General features: G+C 40.6%; 3 protein-coding genes across 4 annotated transcripts; 1 reads left to right on the forward strand and 2 right to left on the reverse strand.

Moving 5' to 3' along the window:
• Positions 1–179: 179 nt before the first annotated feature.
• sephs1 (selenophosphate synthetase 1) lies at positions 180–6,395 on the reverse strand. Its single transcript, XM_079162188.1, has 10 exons — positions 6,361–6,395; positions 4,496–4,618; positions 4,263–4,359; positions 3,963–4,066; positions 3,703–3,810; positions 3,343–3,497; positions 3,153–3,243; positions 2,957–3,056; positions 2,044–2,256; positions 180–1,453 (listed from the first exon to the last, which is right to left on the reverse strand). Exons 2-10 carry the CDS (start codon positions 4,589–4,591, stop codon positions 1,239–1,241), a joined length of 1,179 nt encoding a protein of 392 aa, XP_079018314.1. The 5' UTR covers positions 4,592–4,618; positions 6,361–6,395; the 3' UTR covers positions 180–1,238.
• Positions 6,396–7,805: 1,410 nt separating this feature from the next.
• bend7 (BEN domain containing 7) lies at positions 7,806–11,660 on the reverse strand (the record flags this gene model as incomplete). Its single annotated transcript, XM_079163520.1, has 10 exons — positions 7,806–7,864; positions 8,445–8,486; positions 8,644–8,757; positions 8,867–8,984; positions 9,172–9,279; positions 9,715–10,067; positions 10,148–10,264; positions 10,578–10,931; positions 11,017–11,094; positions 11,597–11,660. 10 exons carry the CDS (start codon positions 11,658–11,660, stop codon positions 7,806–7,808), a joined length of 1,407 nt encoding a protein of 468 aa, XP_079019646.1.
• Positions 11,661–13,109: 1,449 nt separating this feature from the next.
• prpf18 (PRP18 pre-mRNA processing factor 18 homolog (yeast)) lies at positions 13,110–19,805 on the forward strand. 2 transcript variants are annotated; one of them, XM_079162483.1, is made up of 11 exons: positions 13,110–13,254; positions 13,794–13,871; positions 14,102–14,128; positions 15,524–15,622; positions 15,721–15,834; positions 16,001–16,147; positions 16,313–16,381; positions 17,507–17,647; positions 17,755–17,826; positions 17,917–18,072; positions 19,102–19,805. In XM_079162483.1, exons 1-11 carry the CDS (start codon positions 13,189–13,191, stop codon positions 19,180–19,182), a joined length of 1,050 nt encoding a protein of 349 aa, XP_079018609.1. In that variant the 5' UTR covers positions 13,110–13,188; the 3' UTR covers positions 19,183–19,805. The 2 variants fall into 2 exon arrangements, with proteins under 2 accessions (XP_079018609.1, XP_079018610.1); XM_079162484.1 differs by lacking the exon at positions 14,102–14,128.
• Positions 19,806–25,808: the final 6,003 nt, after the last annotated feature.

A 25,808-nucleotide genomic window follows, 5' to 3' on the forward strand; every position in this document is an offset into this window, starting at 1 on the left:
TTATAGATGATCTATTAAATATATCTCATAATCTGGCTTTTGTGCAGTTAAAATGTAATCATACTAATCACTGGACATACATTCATAGTTATTTACATATTAAAAATAAATAAACATTTCGAATAAATCAAAAACAGACAAACAATCTATTATAAGAGAAGTTTATTGTGAGTGGGGTGAAGGTCATGTTCCTGACATCCATATGAACATTGACAGAGGCCTTACAGGTTCATTCAGGCTTTTAGGATAAACAAAGACGATGGGGACTTTGATCCGCTGGAAGCTTTATAAGAGTTTGTCAGACTGCTCGCAGCAACATTGAGAGCAAAACAAAATGCACCAGATCTTGAACAAAGGCAACATCACTGATTAGAGTGCTTGTTGTGAACAGCTCCTTTTTACAGTTGCACGATTGTGGGACATATAATCACCACATTACCTTAAATATGATGACCTATTGGGAATGCAGATGGTAGACGGTTCATCTCATGATCTATGACTTTAAACCACAATTCATCTATGACGTCACGTCAATGCACAATGAAGCAACATCAATCTGCAGTTTTATGATAGATAATGTCACATTTGACTTTTGAGTGCAGCTCCCAACGAGCGGGCAAAGACAAACCATTTTCTATTGTAATATTTATTAGTTTAGGTGGGGACAATACAAAAAGAAAGTAATAAAAAACAAACCATTCTGGTCACTCTTTTTCTTTCAAGGCATCAGTTACAGCAATGAACTAAAACTAGTCTTTATAACTGTACAAAGTGAATGGACAAACAAAAACACCATCATGCGGTCCGCCTGCTTGATGAGAGCCATTTTAAAAAGAGCCAAAGGAGGCAACAGACACCAGACTTCCTAAGATTCAAAATGAATCAACAGTATCACATTATTGTCTTCATCACCATCGCCCTCTTATCAGAAGTCGCCTGCTGATCACACGCATGTAACATAAAAGAATACAACAGACACAAAAGGCAAATGGATTTTAAGTATGCTCTAATTCTTACCGATTTGTTTATCATTGGGATACTGCAGGCTGAGTCCACTGGGTGATGACATGCCCCTTGGGCCACTGTGTGGAGCTGTTTGTCATGTAGATACACGCCAACCCAGTCTTTTTTGTGTATATACTATTTTGTGTATATATGTCAACACTCTAGGATGGTTTTGTAGTTTATGTGTCTAAAAACACTCTGCAGAGCGTTGGGGTTCCGGTCGATGATGCAGATTAGGAAGTTGCACCAGGAGTTGGGTTGACATTCTGCGTGGCTGCTTGTGGTGCCACCTCTATGATCCGTGGTTTGTCAATGATGCGAGCAGTGCGGTTTCCTTTCTCTACAATTCCGATGATCCACGCTTGGTGGCCCTCGCCGTATTTCGGGGATTTGATCTCGGCACAGAAGCGGGCAGCTTGCTCCCGAGGCAGACAAATAAGCAGGCCTCCTGTAAAGAAAAGGACATTTTCGTCAGTCACAACAGTCTAAATTGATGTTTATAATGTGCAGTGGTGCTGGTGAGTGCTCAGTTCTCTTACTTCTGGATCTAAGTTTCTGCCTTTGGTACTGAAACTGATCACATTGTGGTCGTGTAGGACAGGGGCCAGATGGCATTAGATGGCGCTGCAGCACTGTGGGTCTCATCCTATCTTTTTGACTGCTGTTATTAAATCTCTTTTATTCTCCTTTGTGGCCCACAGGGCTTAAATCTCAGTCCAGGCTCGTTCACCTTTCACTTGTTTTTATTTGGACATATCATTAGTATTTTTAATTTTTTTTTTAATCTACAGAGAACACTCAGTTGTGCCTTTCCCTCGAACCAAAACAATTATACAAGTTGTGTTTTAAAGACTGGATGAGTATATCTTCAAAAAGGTTCAAATTACCTTCAATCCAACTTCAACCTATCAGAAGTCATATTCTTAAGACTTTTTAATTTGCATTTGTCTTCACGTGTAAAGCACTTTTGTGAGGCTCTCTCGACATATGTGCCATCTACTGTAAACAAACGTATATGTATTGAATACACACACACACCTGATGTTTCAGGGCAGGTGCCGTGCATGAGTCCAAACATGTTCCCACAAGCCTTGGACACGGCCGCCATCTTGGCGAGCACCGGGAGGTTGTGGATGACAAACGACACCTCGCTTCGTTGTTGCCGCGCCAACGTCTGAGCGTGGCCTAGGATGCCGAACCCTGTGATGTCGGTGGCTGCGTGAGCGTTGAAGGTGTGCATGAGACCAGCCGCTACATGAGAGATAGAAAGAGAAAGAGAGAGAGAGAGAGAGAGAGAGAGAGAGAGAGAGAGAGAGAGAGAGAGAGAGAGAGAGAGAGAGAGAGAGAGAGAGAGAGAGAGAGAGAGAGAGAGAGAGAGAGAGAGAGAACATTTGGATGACTTTTGGTTGATTAGGGATGTACACAAGTGGTCTGAAGAAATGCTGACAACACAGCTGGTGCTGATATTCACAACGGCCATCACTCCTTGAAGGCCAAACACTGTATGCCGCCTGAAAGCATAAACAACTATTCTGGGTGTGTTTATAACCATGAAAAGTATGCAACTTCTGTCTCACATGGAACATTATCTTTAGGTATTATTATGGTTTTATTGCATTGGGTTTTACTATATTAGCAGAAGCTACTTAGCCACAGAGGGTGCAACACTGCTGCAGAGGCTGCTGCTGATTACAAAAATAATGTCCCTCATTCAACATTTCTCTCTGCCCAACAGCTCGTGTAGTTATGCCGAGCTTAAAAGGCCTTTACACACCGGGGTTGTGACAAATAAACGACACAAAAAAGCAAAATACTTGCCTGCGATTATATTTCTAGGGCTTTTATTGTGAAAGGTAAGAACAGAAGGAGTGGATCTGATCTGCACTGCCTGTGTCAAGGTTGAAGGTAGTAATAAAGTTTGCCGTGTTGGACACATTCATAGAGGTTTTACCTGTCCTGTTGAGCCGAGCCATGTTCATCATGGCTTCGTGGTAGGCCAGCTCTACATCCTCCTGCGTAACCACCAACTTGATCTTGTTCCACTTTTCAGGCTGAGAGATAAAAACAACATATGGTGTTAGTGTGTATCCTAAAAAAGAAGAAGACAAAAATTATTAGAGTGAAAATGAGTGGGCAGGCGGACTTACGATATCCAGCCACTGATGTACCGCAACGGCCACTTGTGTTCCAAGCGGCTTGGTCAACACCAACACGTCTCCCGGCACTGCATTGTCTGGCCTGAGAAACGTCAAACATCAACATTGGTTTTTTTGCTAAATAACTAAATGATGAATTATACACAAGTAGGGAAATATGCAGTTTGGAGCTCATTCCTACATGATAAATTCGTTTGGTTGGCAGACTGTTGTAGCAACTCCTCCCATCACCACCCAGGGGTTGAGTACCGTCTGTCCTCCTGTTACAGATGTGCCCGCCTCCTCCGACGCATCCTTGAATCCCTGGATGACCAGTGGCATGACTTTGTCTCTCTCCTGTAAAAGACCAAGACAATTCAGAACACAGAAAGGGAGCACAACATAATATAATAATAATAATAATAATAAAATATCTTTGTGTCAAGTAACTCTATTAGAAGTGGTATTTGGGTTGTTCTACCATTACAACAATTGGTTCTTCGCAGTTCTTTACCCAGAAACAAGATCCGAAAGTGAACACATCTGCTGACATGCTTCATACCTTTTCTGACATTTTGTTGCTGACTCCCAGAAGCATCAACATGTTGTCACACTCTGTCACTCCCATGGCATACAGGTCACTTAGAACATTGGCACAAGCTATTCTTCCCTAGAAAGAAGAAATACTGACAATTAAGCACATGAAGGGTTGTTGTGTAAAAAACGGCTTACGTTACAACCAATGATACGGACAAAGCATCATAACGGTGGCATCCTCTCATTTGTCACAGAAGTAATGCCCATAAAAGAGCAGATCCATACCATCATGTAGGGGTCATCCACAATGGGGTAGATGTAATCTGTTGTCTGGACCAGAGAAAGGCCTCCATGTCTGAGGGGGATCACACAGGTGTCCATTCCTATGCCTTTAAAAAATAACAGAGCTCTGTATGTGATATTTTGAAGAGGTTTTCATTCTGGTACGGTACATACAGAATCCTAATTTAAGAGCAGAATGTGTGGTTAGAATAGCTAATATTCTTTGTTTAAGCTGTTTTACTATTAAGCACTTTGTAACTTGGCTTATTTGTTATTACAGTACTATACGAGGATCATAATTACCTAATCGGGGCATAACTGCCCCCAGGAACTGTTCATCCTCTTGATAGTGGTTCTCCTGTAGGGTTTCTAGCAGCTTCTGTAACACATCTTGAGGAACCTGTGACCGAAGACAAAAAACACCATAATCATTATCCTGCATTTGTTTATATCACATTTCTTATCTGGTGGAATCCTGATTAATTTGTATAGATATACAAAGACAATGACGCGTCATATTCATATGGAGAGCTAACCTTGCATCCGGTGCCCTTGAGCTCAGCAAAGCGTGTGAGCCTGAAGTTCTTGTCCAGCTCATAGCTTTCAGGGTTAAAGGACTCCCTCACGGACATGTCTGAAGGAAGTCTGGGTCTTCACCACTAGAAGCACATCAGGACAGAACAATAAAACAACTGTGATTAGAAACGCTGCTTGAACGGGCTGAATTCACCTCGCAATTTTATATTATCCACAAACGTGCTCATCTTTGCATCAATTCCAGTGAATCATGACAAAGTACAAACGTCTGAAGCGACGTCACTGAACTAAATCCTGCCTTTGTGTGTCTCATAATAGTGTACGACTGCGTCAGAGAGCTCTTCATTTAACTCTGCAGTCATCTTTAGCGCTGCTAACAATTATCTCGATTATTAATTAATCTGTCAATTATGTTCTTGATTTATTTTTAGTATATAAAATCTCAAACAATAGTGAAACGAGTCTGCTAGAATTTAATAAAACTAGTTTTTTAATGTCTTTAAACTTTTCTTGTTTTGTCTGATAAACAGTCCAAAACCTAAAAGATTGTATCATTCAGTTTACACTTACATTAAACAAAGAAAACCAGCAAAACCTGAACATTGAGATGCTGGATATAATTAAAACAATGTATTAACTAACGAATTAGCTGCGTATACATTTTCTCATTCACACATTTTGAGGATACTTTATACTAGGAACACCGTAGCAAAGCAACCAAACACCCGCAGTTAGAAACACGACCAAACTTAAATCAGCACCTGTCTGACTCGTCTCAATACTAAATGAAGGACTCGTAGGTGTAGTAATTGTGTGGGTCTATCGTATTGTACTGAATGTGAATATCTAGATGTATTCCTGTTCATGTTTCAAATTACATTGATTTTGATCAAATTAGGAAAATCAAAATCAAATTTTAAGCACAATATTTATTCAAACTGGTCAGTTTAGTGAGAAAACAAATATTAGGGGTTACTAGAGTCTGAAGTGCAAAGCATCCCTCTGTGACCCCCCAATACACACCACTGGGAACACAACACTTCACAATGAGCTGGTGCATGCCGGTCGACTCTCATATTTGTTTTTGTTTGATTAAATGCAACACGTGAATAGCGTGAAAACACGTTTAAACCTGACAAGAGTTATTGGTCGCTTATAAGCCCGGTGTGTTATTCAAACTGCTGTTGCGTTGCTGAAGGGGCCTCAGTTAGCTCACAGTGGGAATGTTCAAGAGACAAAATGCTGCTAAGTTCATTCAACCCTGAGGCAACAATATCAGCGCCGACCACAAGTAAACTTCGGTGTAATGGACACCACGCTGTCAACTGCTGCGGTCAGCTGCAGTTTACAACGTACTGAAAGTGACAGTTACATCTCTCACTTTTGTTTTGCTTAAAAAAAAAAAAATGCAGTTTCCGTTTCTATGCTAGCTCTCGCTTTGCAAACGCTGATCAATGCGTGAGGTGATGAGCATAAGAACAAAGAGCTGAGAGTGTCCGAGTGTGCGAGCTGCACGACAATAACAAGCACACCCTGTGCGGGCTACAGCCCTAATGTGATCCACAGTTGTGGAAACATAGTGTCACTTCTTTGCCCATTGTAAGTTAAAAAGTTGCCGTAGAGCGCTGAATAAAAATGTCGGCGGCGGAAAAAATTAACCCTTTCCTGTCCCTCACCATGCGATGTGTGCAACATCACAGTTCGTATCAATAAAACAGCGCTGAACATGCAACTTGTGCAACGTTTGTACTAATATTGTGCAATATAAGTGTTTACAATTGCCCTAAATGTTATTTTAGGACCAAAGCGGAGTTATATTCTTGTAACATTTCCCCTTTAATTGCTCTGTCCAGTTTATCCTTACCAGCTTCACGTTAGCGGTGGATCCCGACAGAAGAGCGGGGACGGCCCCAGAATGCATTGGGGCTGGAATCGGGCGTCCTCCGAGAACGCCTGACGAAAAGTGAGACATATTTGTCTTATAACTCAGAACTAGACGATGAAAAAATTAAACTGTCACGTAATATTGAATGCATTTCAATGAATCAACCTATCCAATCACGCGTTGTCTTCATCAAACAATATATGGTTTACAATACAAAGAGGAAACTCTCAAGATCTCAAAGGGTCCTCTGCCCGTACATTGGCGGCTGTAACATCCCCTTTAATGGGCTGTGAAGTCTGGCAACAAAATCTCTACAATGGAGTGTACCTTTAATTTACTGTTTTCCCTCCAATTGCTCTTACAACAACATAGCATTCCTTGGTTTGAAGAATAGGTACTTTACAAAGGCTGAAGCTTATAAACTTACATGTGTGATCTTTTGGTAGAAATATGTTAATAGTGCAACAAATATTTTTTGTTTTATTTTTGACAACAAAACTGTATTCATGTTTGTTTGGTCCTCAAGAAAGAAATCCAGCAATACGAAGTGTTTTTCTAATTTCTTCTGTTTTACCATCCAGCATATAAAAAAACAACACAAAGACAAAATGGCCAGGAAATCATATTTAATGGTGGAAACAAATATTCAAGCAAAAATAATGCAAACTGTAATTCCATCACAGTATTAATAACAATAGCACAATATGCATAGCCTAGAGATTCTAATAATGAAAATAAAAAAACTATTCATTGAATACTTTATATTTTTTATTTTAAAACAGTTCTATCAACCTATTTTAAAATACATCAGAAATCTACTTTTGGATGTAATATTTGTAATTAAGGTTGACCTTGCACAACACATTACACGCATTGAAGGACTGGTCACTTAAAAAGCACAATCCTTTTAAAAGGTAATTTGTAAAAGGTAATTTGTGCAAAATATATGAATGCTATACTATTACAGTGGCCTACTTTGTCTTGGTTTAGATTTGCAACTCCTAGTAATGACATATGAGAACAAGGCAAATTAAAGCTTTAGTCTATAATGTAAACAGTAAGTCACTTCTGAACATGAAAATGATCTGACATTTTTTAACCACTGTATATTTCAGTGTCTTTTGGCATAAAAACCCAGATCCCAGGATCTGTCCAATGAAAAGGACCACAAAAGCTGGAGCAGGTGCATGAGAGAGAGAGAGAGAGAGAGAGAGAGAGAGAGAGAGAGAGAGAGAGAGAGAGACAGAGAGTCATTAAGCAGGCTTCTTCTTCATTGGGTGCTATTGTTTTTTCCCTTTACATCCATAGGAGAGCGCAGATTACAGCTGCAAAGGAAAAATCTAAAGTGGCAAAATGCATCAAGTTAGAGAAGTAATAAAGACAAATAACAAATATGCTTTAAGGCCAGTGTGGCAGCCATTGAATCAACCAGTCATGTTAACGACCACCCCCTTCACACTTGCAGGCTTGCTATAGTCACAACCTATAAAAGAAGGAAGAAAACAATGTTAGGATACAGAATATCACTAGCATAAAAGACAACTGTGTTCACACATTTGGTGGATTTTTTTACGGGTCTCATCGCCTTTTTTGAAATAAAAAAACAACAACTACAACTGAGACAGCAGAAAGATAAATGCTGTTGTGGCAGCGAGGGAAATAGAGAGGTGAAATGGGGGATAAGGTGCATGGTGTGAAGATAATTAGTTGACATTTCGGGAAGCTGTGTGAGAATGTCAAATGTCACAGCAACAGCAATAGCAGCAGCATGAAAAGACATATGAGCCAATGAGCGAACCAGCAACACCAGTTTGTGTGTGTGTGTGTTGTGATAGTGAAGTTGTGAGAGGTAAAGACATGGTGGGCTCAGAGGGGGGCTGACGGAAAGATGTGAGAGTACTGATATAAGGCCTGCAGGTAAAGACACAGACGGATACAAGTAGACAACTGGATTGTGTTTGTGTGTGTGTGTGTGTGTGTGTGTGTGTGTGTGTGTGTGTGTGTGTGTGTGTGTGTGTGTGTGTGTACGTGTGTTAGTTGCCATTTTAATATGAGGTACATACTTGTGGAAGGTCCATTTAAGACTTCTTCAGCTTCTGCAGCATCTGAGGAGTCAAAGGAAGAACATGGTTTACCTGACACGTTCAAAGAAGGCCTCCTCTTTGACAACTTTGTAATTGACCTATACTAGTAAACTCACTGCTATTTCGTTAAATGAGAGAGAATAGGGTGGAAACGTCGCAGTAGACTCTGTAGCAGTACCTCTTTTCAGCCTCCTCCTGGCAAGTTTGATCTGATCTTGAAGGATCTGAACCCAGTCACGTGGCCCGGGCAACTTCTCTATTCTATGTTCAGTGCAGTATTTCTCTGTAAACACTGGACACAGTTCACACAGCTACATTAATGTGTCATTTATCTTTTCATTAATGTGTCATTATTGTTGTACTCTGGTACAAAGAGACTGATTAAGTCTTTTGTATCTTACCTTTAATGGCGCCCACAATGTTCTGGTCCAGGCCCTTGCGGTTGTCATTGAGCCCTCTCTTTCTTTTACCGTTTGGCAAGGAGTTAGCCAGCGTAGTATCGTCAAAGAAGGCACACACCTAGACACATCGTAGCTCCACATTAAAACATTGTTGAGCCTTTTGTGAACTCAGCTTTATATTTGATGTAAATTATTGGACATGTGTTTTTATTAAAATGTAAGTAACCAGAGGTGCCACATGACTGCAAACTTAACCACAATCAAAGGGCCAATGAGTTGGCTCTCAGCAAAATATTGATGCGCACCAGTTTCCTGAACAGCAGGCTGCCAGAGCGTGTATAGTTGACCAGAATGGAGTCTAGCTGAGCCTTTGAGATATACACGTCATGATCCTCTGCAAGACGCACCTCAGACTGAAAAATAATCAAATAACAACAAATTATCAAAAGTGGTACAGGGACACAGAGGTTCTCCTTAGCAACAAAGCATGACACTTGGCGATGATTTTTAACATATGGACAAGAAGTTAATGGATTTTAAATGTCTTAGATGGAGACAAACAAATTAAAGAGAGAACTGTTATAATATAAAAAACAAATGACTGCCTTAGAACAAATGACTGCCATGAATTCAACAACTGACAATTCTACAGTATGATTTTTCAGATGTGCATTAGGTTGAGTTAAGAAATAAATCTGATTTATTGTCAGTGTAAATACAGTAAATACACAAATAAAAAACATTTTGAGAATACATTCTTCAGAAAGATTAAATTAAAATTCATGAGCACTGTTTCTATGGGAGTGCAGTAAACTCAAATTGTAAATTTGAATTAACATGCTGATTACCTCCAATGACTGATGTTCCTTTAGTTGGTTGAGGAGAGGATTGTGTCTGTTGTTGATAGCCACAGGATTTTTCTGAGGTGGCAGCACAGGAACCTCAGACGAGACGGAGTGACTGTTGGGTGTGGATGAGCCTTGCTCTTTCTCACGTTCCTCCCTCTTTCCAGATTCTGCAGGCGCAGCTATAAGTGGTGAAGCCTCCAGGGGGCCAAGAGCAGCTCTTCTAGTACTAGACACATTCAGTGGTGCCACTTTATAGATTGGCCTCCTCTTGCGGGACCTACAGCGAGGTGCGGGGCCTGGACCAAGACAAGGTTGGCACGATGATGCTGCCTCTCCCTGTCTTTCCAAGGACGCTAGAGAAAGACAGTAACACATTACAATTTCTCTTTCTCACTTTGTCACAGTATGTGAGTGTGAGTGTTCCTCCACTGACCTTTTTGAGTGTGCATCAGCCTCCTCATGGCACGCAGTTCCTGCAACATAGCCTGTAAGGTGCCCTTACAGTTACACATACAGCAGGGGGCTTCTGTCGCAGCAGGAGGGACTACATCTGCTGGGAAGACAGTAGGGCGTTGGTAAGTGATTGTCTGCTTAAACATGCATACTCATACGGGTGTAAAGTGCTTTCTTGCCACGTCACTGACAACAAAATGTGTATATGTGTGTGGAGGAGTGTTTGACTTTCTTGTATGGATAAGTGTCTGCCTTACACACTAATACCTCTGTATATATACCTCTACAACAAAAAGCTTGTCTGGTGTGCAGCACAGGACACATTCTCCTCTCTATTCTATCAGCAGCTTGAGGAAATTAAAGTTGTGTCTATTGGTTTTCTCCTCTTCAAACCTGCGTTGGTAACCTACCATTAGCTTCATTCACTTTGATTGCATCCTTGGTATTGTTGAGGCTCCTCAGGGCTTTGGAGCGGGTGCTGTACTGGCCACAACTTGGACCGTTGGGGATGGGTGTGGATATGGATGAAGGTGAAGGCTCTGGGTCCCCTGCAGAGTTCCAGCTGTTGCTCTGGTGGTCCTCTGATACAAGAGATGAAATTGCAGGCTGATGTACCCAGGTCAGATGCCTTTCCTGAGGATCCTTTGTTAAGCTGTCCTGCTCTGTTACCACGCGATGATATACCCTGCCGGTCTTATCACTCAGAAGCCTCATCATTCCTGTGATTTGCCTCTTGATCTCCACGCCCTCGTCCCCCAGCCAAACTACGTTGAGAAAGAAGGGTGTCGGTATAATAAGTGAGATATGCCTCAATATATCATAGACGTTATTCCTCACTATGGCACATACCACCAGGAACAGCAGCATCCTTAGGCTCTGCATTCACATCGCTGCAGTTTGAATCCATCATATATGAAGGGGCAAAATCTGCAAGAAAAACAGCAAGATTTTGTTGCAATGATGAAGGCTGTGGATAATGATCGGGACTACTGTGATGTAAACCAAAGCCCCCGTCACCCCGTCCCCCGTCCCCCCTCCCATCCCATGCAGAAACCACCACCTGTAGGTGGTATGAAGAAGTGTATCCAAGAGAGGTGGCTTAGAGCATATAGCTTCAGCAGAAAGTGAACAATCCAAGCTGCATGTTGGATGTTCAGAATGTGCAACATGTTTTCATAATTTAGACTATTCGTTTTGTCTAATCATTTCATTCTTGAATCTATGTTGAGACGGGTGTCCAGGAAGGTTTTCACATGTAATACTTTAATAATTAAGGTTATCTGTTGGTTATAACCGAGGCACAGACTATGGACATTGTCGTGGCCATCGCTTTTGTTTACAGAGTCGTCTCTGCTGGCACACAGCGCCAGACAAACACCCAGACAGAGACGCGCGTCTTGCAAGGTCTTGCATTCATTCAGCATCCTACCTTCATCCGTGACCAGTTTAAAGCTCCGTGACTTCCTTCTTCTCTTCCTTTCTCCAAACTCCATCTTCAGGGGGGATTTAACGTTAGTCTACAGCAAGTCGTGCAGTCGGAAATCGCTCTTGAGAAAGACGAAATCAGTGACTATACGGAATCACTATCAGCGGAATCATTGTCCGTCTGCCTTATTAATCAGTTAAATTTCCCCTCAGGCTACGCTACAGATCCTGTCATCGGAACATTTTCACCGTGTTTAGCTTAAATGGACCTGATACATATTGTTGTATGATATATTCTCGTTTCCAAAAATGATGCTGGTTCTTCCCTTTCGCCATGTAAATAAATTAATTACTTTAATATTAAAGATTCGTCACATATCCCTTTGCGCCACCTGATGGTATGTTCTCATCTAAAGGTCGAGTCACACATTTGCCACTGTGGTGACCAAACTGGACTGTCACTAGAACAGAAACAATAGCTAATGAGATCAGACTGTAAACTTTTTTTTTGGATTCTAAAATTATTAAGAAACACATACTGGTAATAGTGCATTTATTGTAGTTAAGGCGACTCATTTTTTACATTAAAATAATAATTCAATGACCATCTCTAATGTAATGTCTAACTCTTTGGTGAGTTGTTTTTTTTTCAGTTGTTACATTTAATAGAGATAATATTATATCTTATAGACAGAAACGCAGATTGTATAAACCCTCTTTCTTTAGGCATAGTGAAGAAAGGGTATCTTATATCTGAAGCGTATTATGTTGTGCATCAGTGGAGGGATTTTCCCAGTCATGACCTCGCTTCAAGCAACGGTATGAATTCTGAGTCACTGACATGAAAAAGGAGTTAGTGTTGAGTCACTTATGACAAGTGCAGGTCTGTTAAGATGGTGTTACTTTTGTCATTATTTCATCAGTTCTCAATTGTCAACCTAAAACGATTTCAAAATGGTGTAATCTTTTTCATTCCCCATTCTTGGTAGAAGAGACTGATCCCCCCACACACTATTTACATGTTTTACACATTGTTTACCTGTTGCTGCTGTACTGACTGATGAGTCGCCAACTTCATTTCGTTGTATGTTTTTACTATGACAATAAACATCCTTATCCTTATCCTTATTTTATAGAATTTGGCATCTGTTTGCAATTTGATTTAGTCATTTATATTTTAGAATATGCGCCAAAATATAGCAACAGGTCAGATCAGGCAATCTTAAAATATTCTGAGTTTATACGGAAGTATTCAAACAGTGCTTCGCTAAAGAAGTATTTTTGCTGTTTTATTCAAAGGAGAGTGCTTGGTCTTGAAATGATAAGCTAGATTTTGGTTAGACTACATATGTAAGACGCTGACTTAAACAGTCGTTAGAGCCAAGTTACATTTTATTTTTACATTTTTATTTTGAAACACAATCAACAAAACACAAGAAATGGATTAAATGAGGACTCTTATACTGAAATTCAGGTCGGCTAAGAGGTGAACTTCCGGGTTAAGTGTTGCAGCCTGAGCGTTCTGCATCAGTGCTACATGTTTAGCTAGCTAGATACTTTGTCGAAATAAACGAATAACGACCACACGTTATTGACATGGATACACTGAAAGCTGAGATCGCCAGGAAAAGAAAACTCATCGAAGACAAAAATCTTGTTGACGTGAGTGGCTGATAAAGTAGTAGTTTTGTTAGCTTGGTCACTCAACTCTTAAATGTTTACTAGCGTTAACTTAGCTTGCTAGCTGCTAGCTAGTTTAGTCTACGCTGCCTTTCCAGAGTCATCCATGTTTTTAACGCTACGTTTATGGTTAGATGTATTGATACAGTACTGTGTAAAGCACAACATATAGCTAACGCAAATGTTAGACATGGTAGGACAGACTGATAATAGACGGGCTCAAAATAACAATGCTAGGTTAACTTAAACGAAAATAGCAAGCAAATACGTAGCGTTAATGTTAGACATCCACACCTGTAACGTTAATACACCATATGCATATGGTACATTACTAGATATTTTGTATTAAAGATATACACACTTCAATCATAGCATAAGAGAAGGAACAGGTAAGCATATAGCATCTTTGTTGTGAGACCTATGTAATGCCACTTCATGCTTTGCCACCAGATATTTTCATTGCGTTGTACATCAAGTTTGAATAAAAATGTAAAACAAGTCGATTATCTTTCTGCTTCCAGGACTCGAAAACATTCTTCAAAAGGTCTGATCTTGCACGCAAGGAAGAAGAAGATTACTTCAGAAGATGTGGCTATAAGGTGGATGTCAAGATCACTCTCTTTTCCTTACTCTCTCTCTCTCTCACACACATATAAATCACTGCCTTTCCTTGGTTCAGTTTTACCTCATGTTTAGTATGAAACTGTAATACTGTAGTTTAACTTTTTGCTAGGAAATAAAATGAGGTCAGGCTTTGATGCCCAGGTGTACATTGGTGTTTGTGTGTGCTGTTTTTCCTCCAACCTGCCTCTGCTGCCTGCATCTGTAGGTTCAGAGAGAGTCTCCTGAGAGCCAGGTATGGGATTGCACAGTGAAAGTAGCTGACAGGATGCATGATAAACTGATAAAACACACTGTGTCCCAAAGGCTTCCGCTTCCTTGGCACCCTTTCTGAAAGTTCACTCTCCAAAACCAGTGAGGATAAAAGCAGAAATAACATGGTGGAGACATCTTTATTTTCCAGTGCAGGTTAGAAATCACTGCATGAAGGCCGGAGATAATGACATTTATTCTACGTCAGACATCTCAATCAATCAGTAAACCTATACTAATTGGATATCGGGCCAATTTAAACCAGCTCTCCTCTGCTTATTGTGCGTGATCAATTTAGTCTAGTCCAAGTCATTTTGAAAAGTCATGGATTTCTCTTTTCATTTTAGTAGTTAAGTGTCATAGTTTCATAGCCTATTACAGAAATCCATTTGAAAATATGAATTATTCAAATTCACCGTCCAATGCGCCACCATTGTCAATATTTATGCTTTTAACAATTTATTTTCATATGCAGCAGCCACTATGACATCTAGACTACATGCCGGGCCAGTTATATGTTACAAACTACTTGCGAACACTGCAACACTCACTTGTCAGAAAGCAAGGGAACAAGGAAACGAAACCACAAAGTGGGACACAGACATGGTGTGATTTTCAGCATGGGATACTGAACTGAAATAAAAGATAATTCTGTTACCAAGCTGCACTTCTTTCTTTGCACATAATCGATGACGGCAGCTTTAATGTTGAGACCGTCTAAACGTTTCTCCTGGTTTGCTGCTCTATAGAAAACTGTGTTTCTGTTCTACTCTGTGCAAGGCTTAAAATGTCTTAGCGTATGAAGCGGTGTTATTTGCACACATGCAAAATACTGTGTTTATTTGATCAAGGGCCATTGTTTGTTTGGAAGGCTTTTGTTGTCTTTCTGTTTGTGCTTTGAGATTGTGCTCTTCATACCACAATCTAAGAGTGCTGGGATGCATGTGCCTATAAAAGCATGATCTAGCCGCATACTTTGAGTTTCCTTTTTGAAAAAAAAAATATAAAAATACTGAATGTTTTGCCTGTGATTGGGTTTGTGTGTGGTGCAGCCAACATTCAAAATGAAATATTTATGTGATATTCACAATGCTTGCTTCTATTGGTAAGTTATTGGATGCCTTGTGTTCATAGAGGAGCCTGCAGGTAAGATGGGGATGTGAATGTGTGTATTCAAACACATCAAAGTGACACATCCTCGTCGCTCCTGAGGCCTCATCTCATGAAGACATTGCAGATGCTTTTCACATATCCACGTTATGTATATTTTTTATTTGCACTGTCCCAGAAAGAGCAATCTTTCAATATTAATGAAATGAACCTTCACTAATCCCTTCAATAATAAGTATATTTCTGTTTCCTCCATGTTGTCCTGAAGATTGCTAAGAAAGAAGATGAGCCGTCCACCTCAGCCAATCCGGTGTTAGAAATGGAACTAACAGAAGAGAAGCTGCCAATGACACTGTCACGACAGGAAGTGAGTCGATATAACATATTAACACTTCTGTCAAAGTGCTTTTTCTTTCCTAACAAAAGGTTAATGCATTTTTTGCATTGCTGTTTGTGTGTGTGTAGGTAATTCGACGACTAAGAGAACGAGGGGAACCCGTCCGTCTGTTTGGAGAGTCTGATTACGATGCCTTCCAGAGACTCAGGAAGATTGAGATTCTGACCCCAGAAGTCAACAAGGTAGGACAATGTAGTCTTTGAGCGGGACACATCATCTACGTCATTATCTGGCCTTCAAAATACAAGTAACCATCACTTTTCTATGAGCCTTCATCGGAAACAAATCTGATATGTCCTCATTTTGAAGCACAGTTTGCAGATTGACCCTGTTTAACTCTGCATCCAGGGCTTGAGGAATGACCTTAAAGCAGCCATGGACAAGATTGACCTGCAGTACCTGAATGAGATCGTTGGAGGAACTGAGCCAGGAGAAGTGGACACTCAGCATGACCTGAAAGTGCTTGAAGAAAACACCACTATAGAAGAATTGGAGGTACGTTGCATCGTTAATACTGCGTAGGTTACAGGATCAAGTAACCGTTAACTCATTCTGTGTCACGAGCTGTGAGTTGCAACATTTGTATCAGTTATGAACTGTGTTCTTCAGTAAGATATGGTTATGATTGAGTTTATGTTTGATACTGAAACTCTCCTTCAGGCTCTTCGTAGCACTCTGGGCACAGGAGATGATAATGGAGACCAGGATGTCATCGACAAGTTTTTGAAGGTAATGCGAGAAAATCCTGCTCTACCTTTTGATCTAGAGGGAGCTGTTGGATCACAAATATTTTACAATACTGTGGCTGCTATTCGGGTTTTCAATATACAGTGTTGCTTTGCATTGTTCTTAACTAGCTGAAGAGATGTTAAGTTATTTTAATGATGGAGTTTTTAGAGCGATGTATCTTTAACCATTCAAGAACAAATAGTCATAATTTGTCATGTTGTATAAATGTCCAAATGTATCGTATAGAATATGTTGTTGATACAGGAAAATGATTGCACACTCGTAGCCATGATGCAAAAAATATTACTTAATAATTTACCAGCGTTTAAACATGTTATTCAGGGTCCTAGCACATTGTTGAAAAGAGAGGCTTTTCGGATCTATTACTTAAAGACCCTTGCCCCGAATGACCTAAATGTTGTTTTTGAGTTAAACCTCATTATCTGACTTTGTAGAGTTTATCGTCTATACGTATAGATGTCTTCCATCTTTCTCTGTCCTTAACCTTTTCTGTATGATATGATTTATCAAGATATCATTATTTTCTCTGTGTTCTTTTTATATTAAGTTGTTTCTATACAACAAATATATTTCTAATATGTTCACACTACATCTACTTAAGATATCACGTGTAACACGATCCCCTAGGGAGCCAGTTGGAGCCAGGAGTGTTTTTAGTTTAGTTTTATCTCCTTAAAATAATATCCTTAATGTCTCTCTTAACGTTATGTGTCTTCATCAGACTGTTTTGTAGATGCTTGGCTTTTTTGATGCATTGTACAACCTAAATCTTTATCAAATGTACTCTGCCTAGATGTGTTTTTTAAATGACAGAATGAATCAGGCTTGCTCCTCCTACAATATGTAAATATAAATTGAGGAAACGCGTCTACACGATAGAGCACACCTGTTTCTTATCCCCTATTGAATGTTCGTGGAGCTGTTTCGTCCCTAAATACCCTGAAGATGGCTGTTATGTTGAAACATGTCTTTTTAAACATGGTGTCTGCAACTATTTTCCTTCACGCCTGTATTTTCACCGCTGTCAGACCCCCTCCAACACTGTTGTGCTTCCTACCCTTTCTCAGTATTTAGTCAATAGCCATGTTTCCTGTTGTATTCTAGTTTCTTCTTGGTGTTTGGGCGAAAGATCTGAACAGCCGAAAGGACCACGTGAAGCGAAGTGTTCAGGGCAAGCTGGCCAGTGCCACTCACTCACAGACAGAGTCGTACCTGAAACCTCTCTTCAGGAAGCTCAGGAAGAAGGTAGCGTGTGTGGGGAGCGTGAAAGAAGCCGCAAGGATGTTGTTCACTATGTGTTGGTTTTTATTTTCATTTCTAATAGTTTTAAGTTCTCTTTAATCTTTTTTCAGACTTTACCAGCTGACATCAAAGAGTCAATCACAGACATCATTAAATTCATGTTGGAGAGAGAATATGTCAAGGTTAGTCGTCTGTATAACAGTGTTTTTGACCATGTTAGCCCCTTTTTATTGATGTACATATGTATCCACTTAATTCAATCTTTTGTCCAGGCAAATGATTCCTACTTGCAGATGGCCATTGGTAATGCTCCCTGGCCAATCGGTGTGACCATGGTGGGTATCCACGCTCGTACTGGGCGAGAAAAGATCTTCTCCAAGCATGTGGCCCACGTTCTCAACGACGAGACACAGAGAAAGTACATCCAGGTGAGACGCCCTGAGATTATCTGAGTCTCTATTGCTTTCAGAATTATTTCTAAAACTGTGACCCGCAAATATATTACCCTGTCACTGTAGGATTTTATCATTTTCATCTTTGTATCCTCTAGAATAATGGGTGTGTGGTTGGATGTACCAACATTTCCCGATAAATGAAATGCCATATTCAGGCTTATTTTACTCTACAAATTAGAATCATTTTTATTCCCATTGATATTTTGATTACTTAAAAAAGGATTTTCATTTAAATAAATGTCTGTTAATTCACAACCTATCGCTGAAGGAGGTAACACAATGATGATTCAGTCTACATCCCACTGATGAAAGTATATTCAATATTTGTAGTAATACAAACTGGGTGTCTGTGGTGACTTTCCCAGAAAGAAACTTCTCCATTGTATTCAGACACAAAATTGACTATGCACACACTTCTTATAACTGGAAGCTTGTGTATCAACACAAATACTCCAGACTGCTGAACTCTAAGCCCAATGCCATTGTTTTCACTCAAATATATATTTTACATCAACCAGGACTGAAATGTTAGGGATTGTGCACTAGTTCTTAGACCTAACTTTACTGTGAAATTGTTCTATTATTAACATCAGAAAGATGCATCTTGACTCTTCATACAGTAACATATTTGTATGACTGGGATTGATGAGGGACACCTCCTGTGCTGAGCACTGTACATATTTAAGTGTTGCTGCATTATTCTCCTCAGTGTGCAGTCACTGCACCTGTTCTATGTCAATAATGTGTATTAAAGTGACTGCTGAGGTTAATAGATAGATGGTCATATACAGTAGTTACTAGAAGTCATCACATTATATCAATATATCTCCCAAAACACTGTAATCATGACGTATACACATTAATGCAATGTTTACGTGTCTATGCAATCTTAATATGCTGCAAGGCTGTTTGAGAAATGAACCACCAGGTGGGATATAGTTGACCCGTGTTGATACTTTTCATTCCCAACTTAATTGCCTTCTGTTTTTTATTCTTTTTTAGGGACTGAAGAGGCTAATGACTATCTGCCAGAAACACTTCACGACTGTTCCATCAAAGTGTGTGGAGTACAACGCTCTTTAACTTGTAACTTCAGTTTAACTTATGCCAAGGCTGTCAGGTCAGCTGTATCACAATCCAATATGGTAGTTTTGGCAGCAACTCAATTGGGCATGACAGTGTGGCTGAGCAGAAGTTGGTCAACATCTTGTAAATCAAGGGCTTTCAAGAACAGCTGCATTTTTTGGGGGTCTGAGAAAATAGATAATTTGACCAGAACTGTGTGAGTAAGACCTGTTGTATACGATCAGAGTTGTCATCCAGCTTAGAAGTGAAAATATCTTAGATTTAAGTGGAAGATGCTCAACAACCCTTAAGTCCTGTTAAGACTTGTGAACTACTGGGAAAACCGATTCACCCGTCATGCTATTAATATTCAGTCATTCGGTCCTACTTTAGAACATATGAAAGCAAGTATAAGGGTTTATTTTCATAATGTGGAAACCTATTTAGTCAAAAATGCTCCAGTAGTGTAAGTTTTATTACATGTGGAATATGGCAGTTCTTAACTCTTCATAACTATTGACAATGCAGATTCAGTTATGTGTGTACCTGTACTATCTTAGTAAGAAAATAAAGGTTTGTTTTGTTAGAACAGCTGCCAGGATTTTATTTTTCTTCAAAATAAATTTTGATCTGAAATTGTCGATCTGCTCTCTCGTGTTCTGCAGCTTGACGGCTGAATGGGACTATTTTTAGCCACCATTGTTTTCTTTGGTAATTAGAAAGTGTGTCTGCAGGGAAACCGTTTGTGCTGAAGGACTCTCTGTAAATGTGCCATGACATGCTTCAGTAACACTTCAGACTGCCCACTGTGTGACCTGAGGATTCATTAGTACTAGTCGGATGAAAATAGGCAATTAAGGAATCCGTGTTCTCTTCAAAGCAACAGAACAAGATTTGCCACCACTGATTGCTGATGGAAACCTTCCAGTAGTTTGCTAAGATGGTAGCATCCAGCGTCACACACTGACCTTATTACACTGGGTAACCATGGTGATCTGTTCCTTGTGGTTATGGTGTGTGCACGTTACCACAGTTGCAGTCAGCCGGCTCTGAGCGCGTCACTGCTTGAGACCCAGCTGGACAGGTTGACAGTTGGCAGTGCAAATACTGTGAATAAGACCAGTGCTTTCCACCCACAGCTGACCCTCACCATTTCCTTTTTCTTTCTTTCTTTTCATTTGGAGTCATTTATCTTCCGGTCCTTGAAGAAAAACTAAGCTAAATATTTTTGGCTGTTGTCCACACAAATGTGTTGTGTCAGCTGTGACGTTTGCTTGGCCAAGGCCTTGAAATGATGGTGCGGTGGAAAGTATTTGCAGTTCATTGTTAATGAACAAGATAACTGCTTTTTATCACACCTGGCTGTTTGCGTGAGCTACGTTATCTTTCAGACCAGTGCTATGCCAACAGAAAGGAAACACTTCATTTTAGGTGGACATCCCAGAGATTAAATAGAAGCTAAATTAAATTTCAAAACACAATAAAACTAACAGATTTACTCTGAGATCCTTACACGTTTTTTGGTGAGGCACGAGAAACCTATTGTAGTTTTGTGGTTCTTAGGCAGATGTTAGACTGATGTCTGGCTTAGAACAAGCACAGTGACGGGTGGGTGGGCTGTGCAGGAAAAAGATGTTTGGGCAAGCAAGGGAAAAAATGGCTAAAAAGACATTGCATTTTGGATACACTGCAGTATTTGGATGCTTATGGTTGTAACAAGTTTGCAGTTACACAACATATTCTTGTTCCTAGTATTGATACATTTAGCACGAGAGCAGCTGATGTGTTTCTGTGACACGTTCTGCTCACTACTTTGAATTTATCTATGCTTTGAATCTCAAAAGATGATACTCTGATTCACGTTCACTCTCTTGATTGTATTCACTTCACGTTAACTTGTCCACACTAGTCGAAGATGTTGTAAAGACTGCAAAAAAATAGGTGGCCTCATCCCGTTCTCTTGGCACTGACCAATGTAATGTGAATATGCTGATTTAATACGGCCTGAACTCCCTGACAACAATGAGGGTTTGTATTCATTATGTCGGGGCCTAACTATTTAAATTGTTTTCCCCTAATGACCTCAGATGTATGCATGGTCTCATTACTGGCTGTAATCTGGGAAAGCTGATAAAAACCTGCTCTCTGTGCTCCTTTTGTCCAGGCGTAGTATTGTGTCAGAGCAGGACGTGTGAGGGATCCACTTAGTTTCATTATCACATTCAAATCCCCAGGATTCATGGCAGGACGATCTCCATCGCTCCTGTGTAACTGCTTACATTAGCATGCCAATATTGAAATCAAAGCAAGAGTGCTGCTGCGTAATTGTTTTCTAGTGTTTTGTTTCATGCTGCATCATGTGACGAAGTAATCGTGCAGTTGGTGAGACACTCCTCAATTAATCCCAATTTAGGTCAAAATTATTCACAAATGAGTAGAAACTTTATTTAGTCAGGTTATTAATGTTTGATAGTTTCAGTATGTTCTCTGCACCTTCTGCTTTGAATTTGTCTTCAACAAGCCGCCCTTTCAACTAATCCTGAATTAAGATCAAAACATCAGTTTGTGATCGCTGCACCTTTATGGAATATTTCAGCTCATTTTGTTTCCAGGTGACCGTTCTCCGTTCATTTCCAGGGAAATGGCTTGTCTATGGTTGCCTGCCAGCTTGCAGGGCTTAACTGTAATTAAAGCTTAATTTCTCTTTTCATCTGGACTGGCTGGACAGATCGTTGCCAGGCACCTGCAGAGGTGGAAACCAATCACTGGTGGAGGCATGGTATATCACACCAATATGCCTCTCTTTCTGTTTGTCTGTGTTTGTCTTTCTCCCCTCCGTTTCTTTCGGGATCCCATGCTGATGTAAATGTGTTTATGGAAATACTCACTTTCCTGTCACAGACAATGATGCAATTATGAACCTCCCTGTGAGTCTCATGTGAAGGCTTTGACTTGGAGTCATTACCACCCTCAAAGTGCAAACTTTATTAGCAGGGCTCAAACGGGGCCTAAAGGTCAGAGCCTTGTTTAAAACGCTAAACCATCTGATAAGTGTCATTCAAGGGTGGCAGCATAGAGGAGAAGGAGAGCAATATGGTACTGAATGATGTTCTTTGGTAGCACAACCTTCATTTATTTACTCAGCTTCTTAATTTGCTATTTTCTTTGAGGCGTATCAAGATTCAAGGTAGAATTTATTGTCATTCTCTCCATATACAAAAAGCAGCATACGAAGGAAATGATGTTCCGGGAACTTCCAACTCAGTAAAGTGCAAGTTAATCGAGTAACGTGTAATGAATGGAAAGTGCTGTGACGCGTAAAGATGTGCCTCTGTTCATTAAAAACAGTAAAAAGCTATCATGAATAAAATTGTACTAAATAATGGTTAAGGGAACGCACTACTCTGGATATTAGAAGTCGACTGGTTACTCCACCACAGTGCCACTGCATCATCACTTCTGCTCTGCTGATGTAACGTTGCAATCCATTTCTATGAGCAGCACATGAATGGATCTTTTCATATAAATTGTCCTTGTCCTCTGAGGAGTCATCATGGTGAAGTGTGTTCACAGCCACTGCTTCCTTTAGCTCAGAGAGGACAGAAAGGGAAATTAACAATAATCCAAATAAGTCAGAAATTTATGGCAATTGGTATGGAAGAGATTAGAGAGGATGTGAAGCTTACAAGCGGACCTCATGGCTTTTTTCTTAATCTTTCGCCAGCAGCTTTAGACTGTTGACTTCCATTATCCAATCATATTCGTCACCTTCCGCTTTTTACAGCACTTGTCTTTCCATTCCCTAGTGAGCACTGTTGTTGGGAAATAGGAGTAGATGCCGCTACACTTTGCAATCAGTCCTTTGGGTTTATACAGTAAGTTTGATGTGCTGCTGTCTGGCCTTATTGTGTGTGTGAGGGAGAGAGAGAATCGACCGACGTCTGTTGTTTTAGCAACAGTAAATCAGCAGCTGCAGTTTGTTTCTATTGGATTCTAGGACGGGACTAACATGCCTGTGGGTTTTCCATTGAGTTTATAAAGTCTTGGCACTTTCAAAAAGATGTCTGATTCAAACCCTTGCATGTATATTGCTGATACGTTAAACTGCTCATTTTCTGCTGACGCTCTCTGAGAGAGAGAGAGAGAGAGAGAGAGAGAGAGAGAGACTCAACTTGCAGCGGAGGGAGCGGAGAGGACGCATGTGCCACAGCTCGGCTGGTTTGGTTTGGTTTGGCTGTGTGCATGGATGTAAAGCCTTTTTCTCTCTTTCAGTGGATGCACTGATGTTGATAAGGCGTTGGGCTAATAGATAAGGGAAGACACAACTGCTGGCAAACATTAGAGTGTAATTTCTGCGCGCGGTATGGACGGTTTGCAGGCAGAAAATGCTGGAGTTGGCGGCATTGGGGAAAACGACGAGGAGAGGTATCGCGCTCTAGCCTATGACACTGCTCTGAGCACGTTGGTGGCAGTGGCCGTGTATGTGGTGGTTAAAGTGAGTCTGGACGGCTTCAGACAGTGGCGGGCCAGGATCTCGGTGCTCATCGTGGGTTCGGGACCTGTGGGGCTGACGGCCGCGCTGGTCGCTGTCCGCTCCGGTAAGGTGCTGAAACTGACCGTGCTGGATGAGAGGTACCGGACTGCCTTGCTCTGCCGGCCCCAGCAGATCGCCTTGGATCCCCGGAGTGTGAAGTTTCTGCTGGGACTCGGAGTGGACTTTGATAACATGGAGGGCTGTTGGCACGACGAGCATTTCTTCACCAGGATAGGCGTGTTTCAGGAGTACCTGCTGAGCATCCTGGAGCAGAAGAAGCTGAAGGTGGACGTCAAGGTGCAGCTGGGAACCAAGGTATAGCCTGTTCACTGACTTCTATACAGTTTGGTAAAACCACTATCACTCAAGTCTGTGTGCAACAGTGACAAGGCTTTTATGTCAATTCAACACGTAGGGCTTTATGCTCAAAATAATCCTCATGTGCTATCTAGGCTATAAATCCTATGTTGCATAACTTCAATTTCCTCTCAGCAATTTCATCAATGATACACTCATCTGAAAGGTAGTGTGTAATGCCTTTGTGAAGAGTAGAGAAAGACTTTAAGTCTCATGCTACCTCATTTTGTGATGACTGTGCCTTCATAGTCAAAACCTGATCCTTAAGTGGCAGCGGTCAAAAGAGAGCGGCTGGTCCATGCACTTCAGCAGGGATCTGTCCTATTTCCAATCAGAAGCCCTTGAGCAAGGATGCTGTCTATCCTGTAGCTCACACCTTCCTTTTCTGGTAGTTAGAGCCTTTCGATGCTCTCGTCATGTGCCTCGCTTAAAGCACCCTGAATCATAAACATACTGTGTTTTTCTTACCAAACATTTGTTCATTTGTCATATATAGTTATAAATTCATACTGCAGCAAACATCATCATTATATATGACTTTCTGTAGATCAATATCCTCATTTACACCAGACATACTGTATATGTACATATCGTATTCTACAGTTCTCCCAAAGTTACTCATAACATTGTATAATGTCAGACTGAGATAACCTGTTATGTAAGCTGGCCTCAAACCTGAGGAGAATCCTCACTTCAGTTTTTAGGCCAGTGGAGCGGACAAGAGAGAATATAGTAACCAGTCCAAACCTATTATGATCAAAATAATCCTATTTAGACTGGTAAGGATTTAATTGCATATTTCTACAACAGATGTTTTTGAGGGTATCCCCAAACCAAATGCATAATCAATGACATTTGACTGTGTCGACCGGGACTTGGCCAGAAATTGTGATTACTGCATTATGATAAAGATCATTAATGTTATCCCTGTTTTACTAAAAACATTGTGTTTATTTGTGTACCCCTCACTGTGGGCTTCATAACATAACATACACAAGAGAACAATACCATGCAAACAAAACCTGCCAGCCAGACCTCAACTTAGAACAAAGAAATAATCTACTAACACAAAAACCTCAAAGGGAGAAGCAACGAGTGATCAAAGTGGGCAAACAATTATGAAATGTTCAGTGAATATTTGTGTCATCGCTGGAAACCAGAGACAAGACTTTATTGCTGCTCTATTAAGGTTGGGCTGGAGTTAGAGCGTCGCTGCAGCAATGTAGATGCTGTGTGACAGTAGAAAACATACTGGTACACTATACTTGTGTGTAGCCATGCGCTCTTCTCTGGCTCTGGCCAGCAGCTTCTTTCCTCCTCAGCTTCAATGTCATTCCTAATAGCTGCTGCTGCTGTCCTCCCTGCTATCCAGTGACTCACCAACCTTTGGAACGTGGCAAGCTCAATAGGGTCATTGATCACAACAAACCTCAGTTTTTTTTAGAGTCACTGCCAAGCTGGCTATTTCCTCTTGATTAGACAGGACACTATGTTTGAAGAATGTTTTTTTTTCACCCACCCTATCAGTGGTTCAAATGTTTGAGCGTGCAAAGAGGTGTTTTAAATTACTTGTTGTTTGCACTCTTAATGGATTTAACATAGATCTCTTAGGCTCTGAGCCATTACAACCCCTGAAAGGACATTTTATTCTCCCTTTTATCCTGTCAATTGGCTTTGTCCTGCTCTGTCTCCTCCTCTGCACAGGCAAGTACCTGCTGTTTACTGAGGGGCAGTGATGCATAAACAGCCATAA

This window comes from Pholis gunnellus (assembly GCF_910591455.1).
Source record: "Pholis gunnellus genome assembly, chromosome: 7".
In the NCBI taxonomy this organism is placed as follows: domain Eukaryota; kingdom Metazoa; phylum Chordata; class Actinopteri; order Perciformes; family Pholidae; genus Pholis; species Pholis gunnellus.

Bases quoted from the DNA above. Each gene is read 5' to 3' on its own strand.
- prpf18 (XM_079162483.1), top strand. From the start codon at position 13,189: ATGGATACACTGAAAGCTGAGATCGCCAGGAAAAGAAAACTCATCGAA. The intron at 15,835-16,000 runs GTAGGACAATGT...CTCTGCATCCAG, and splicing joins TGACCCCAGAAGTCAACAAG to GGCTTGAGGAATGACCTTAA. The intron at 17,827-17,916 runs GTTAGTCGTCTG...TCTTTTGTCCAG, and splicing joins TGGAGAGAGAATATGTCAAG to GCAAATGATTCCTACTTGCA.
- sephs1 (XM_079162188.1), bottom strand. From the start codon at position 4,591: ATGTCCGTGAGGGAGTCCTTTAACCCTGAAAGCTATGAGCTGGACAAG. The intron at 3,498-3,702 runs GTATGAAGCATG...GGTCTTTTACAG, and splicing joins GCAACAAAATGTCAGAAAAG to GAGAGAGACAAAGTCATGCC. The intron at 1,454-2,043 runs GTGTGTGTGTGT...TTTTCTTTACAG, and splicing joins CACCTGCCCTGAAACATCAG to GAGGCCTGCTTATTTGTCTG.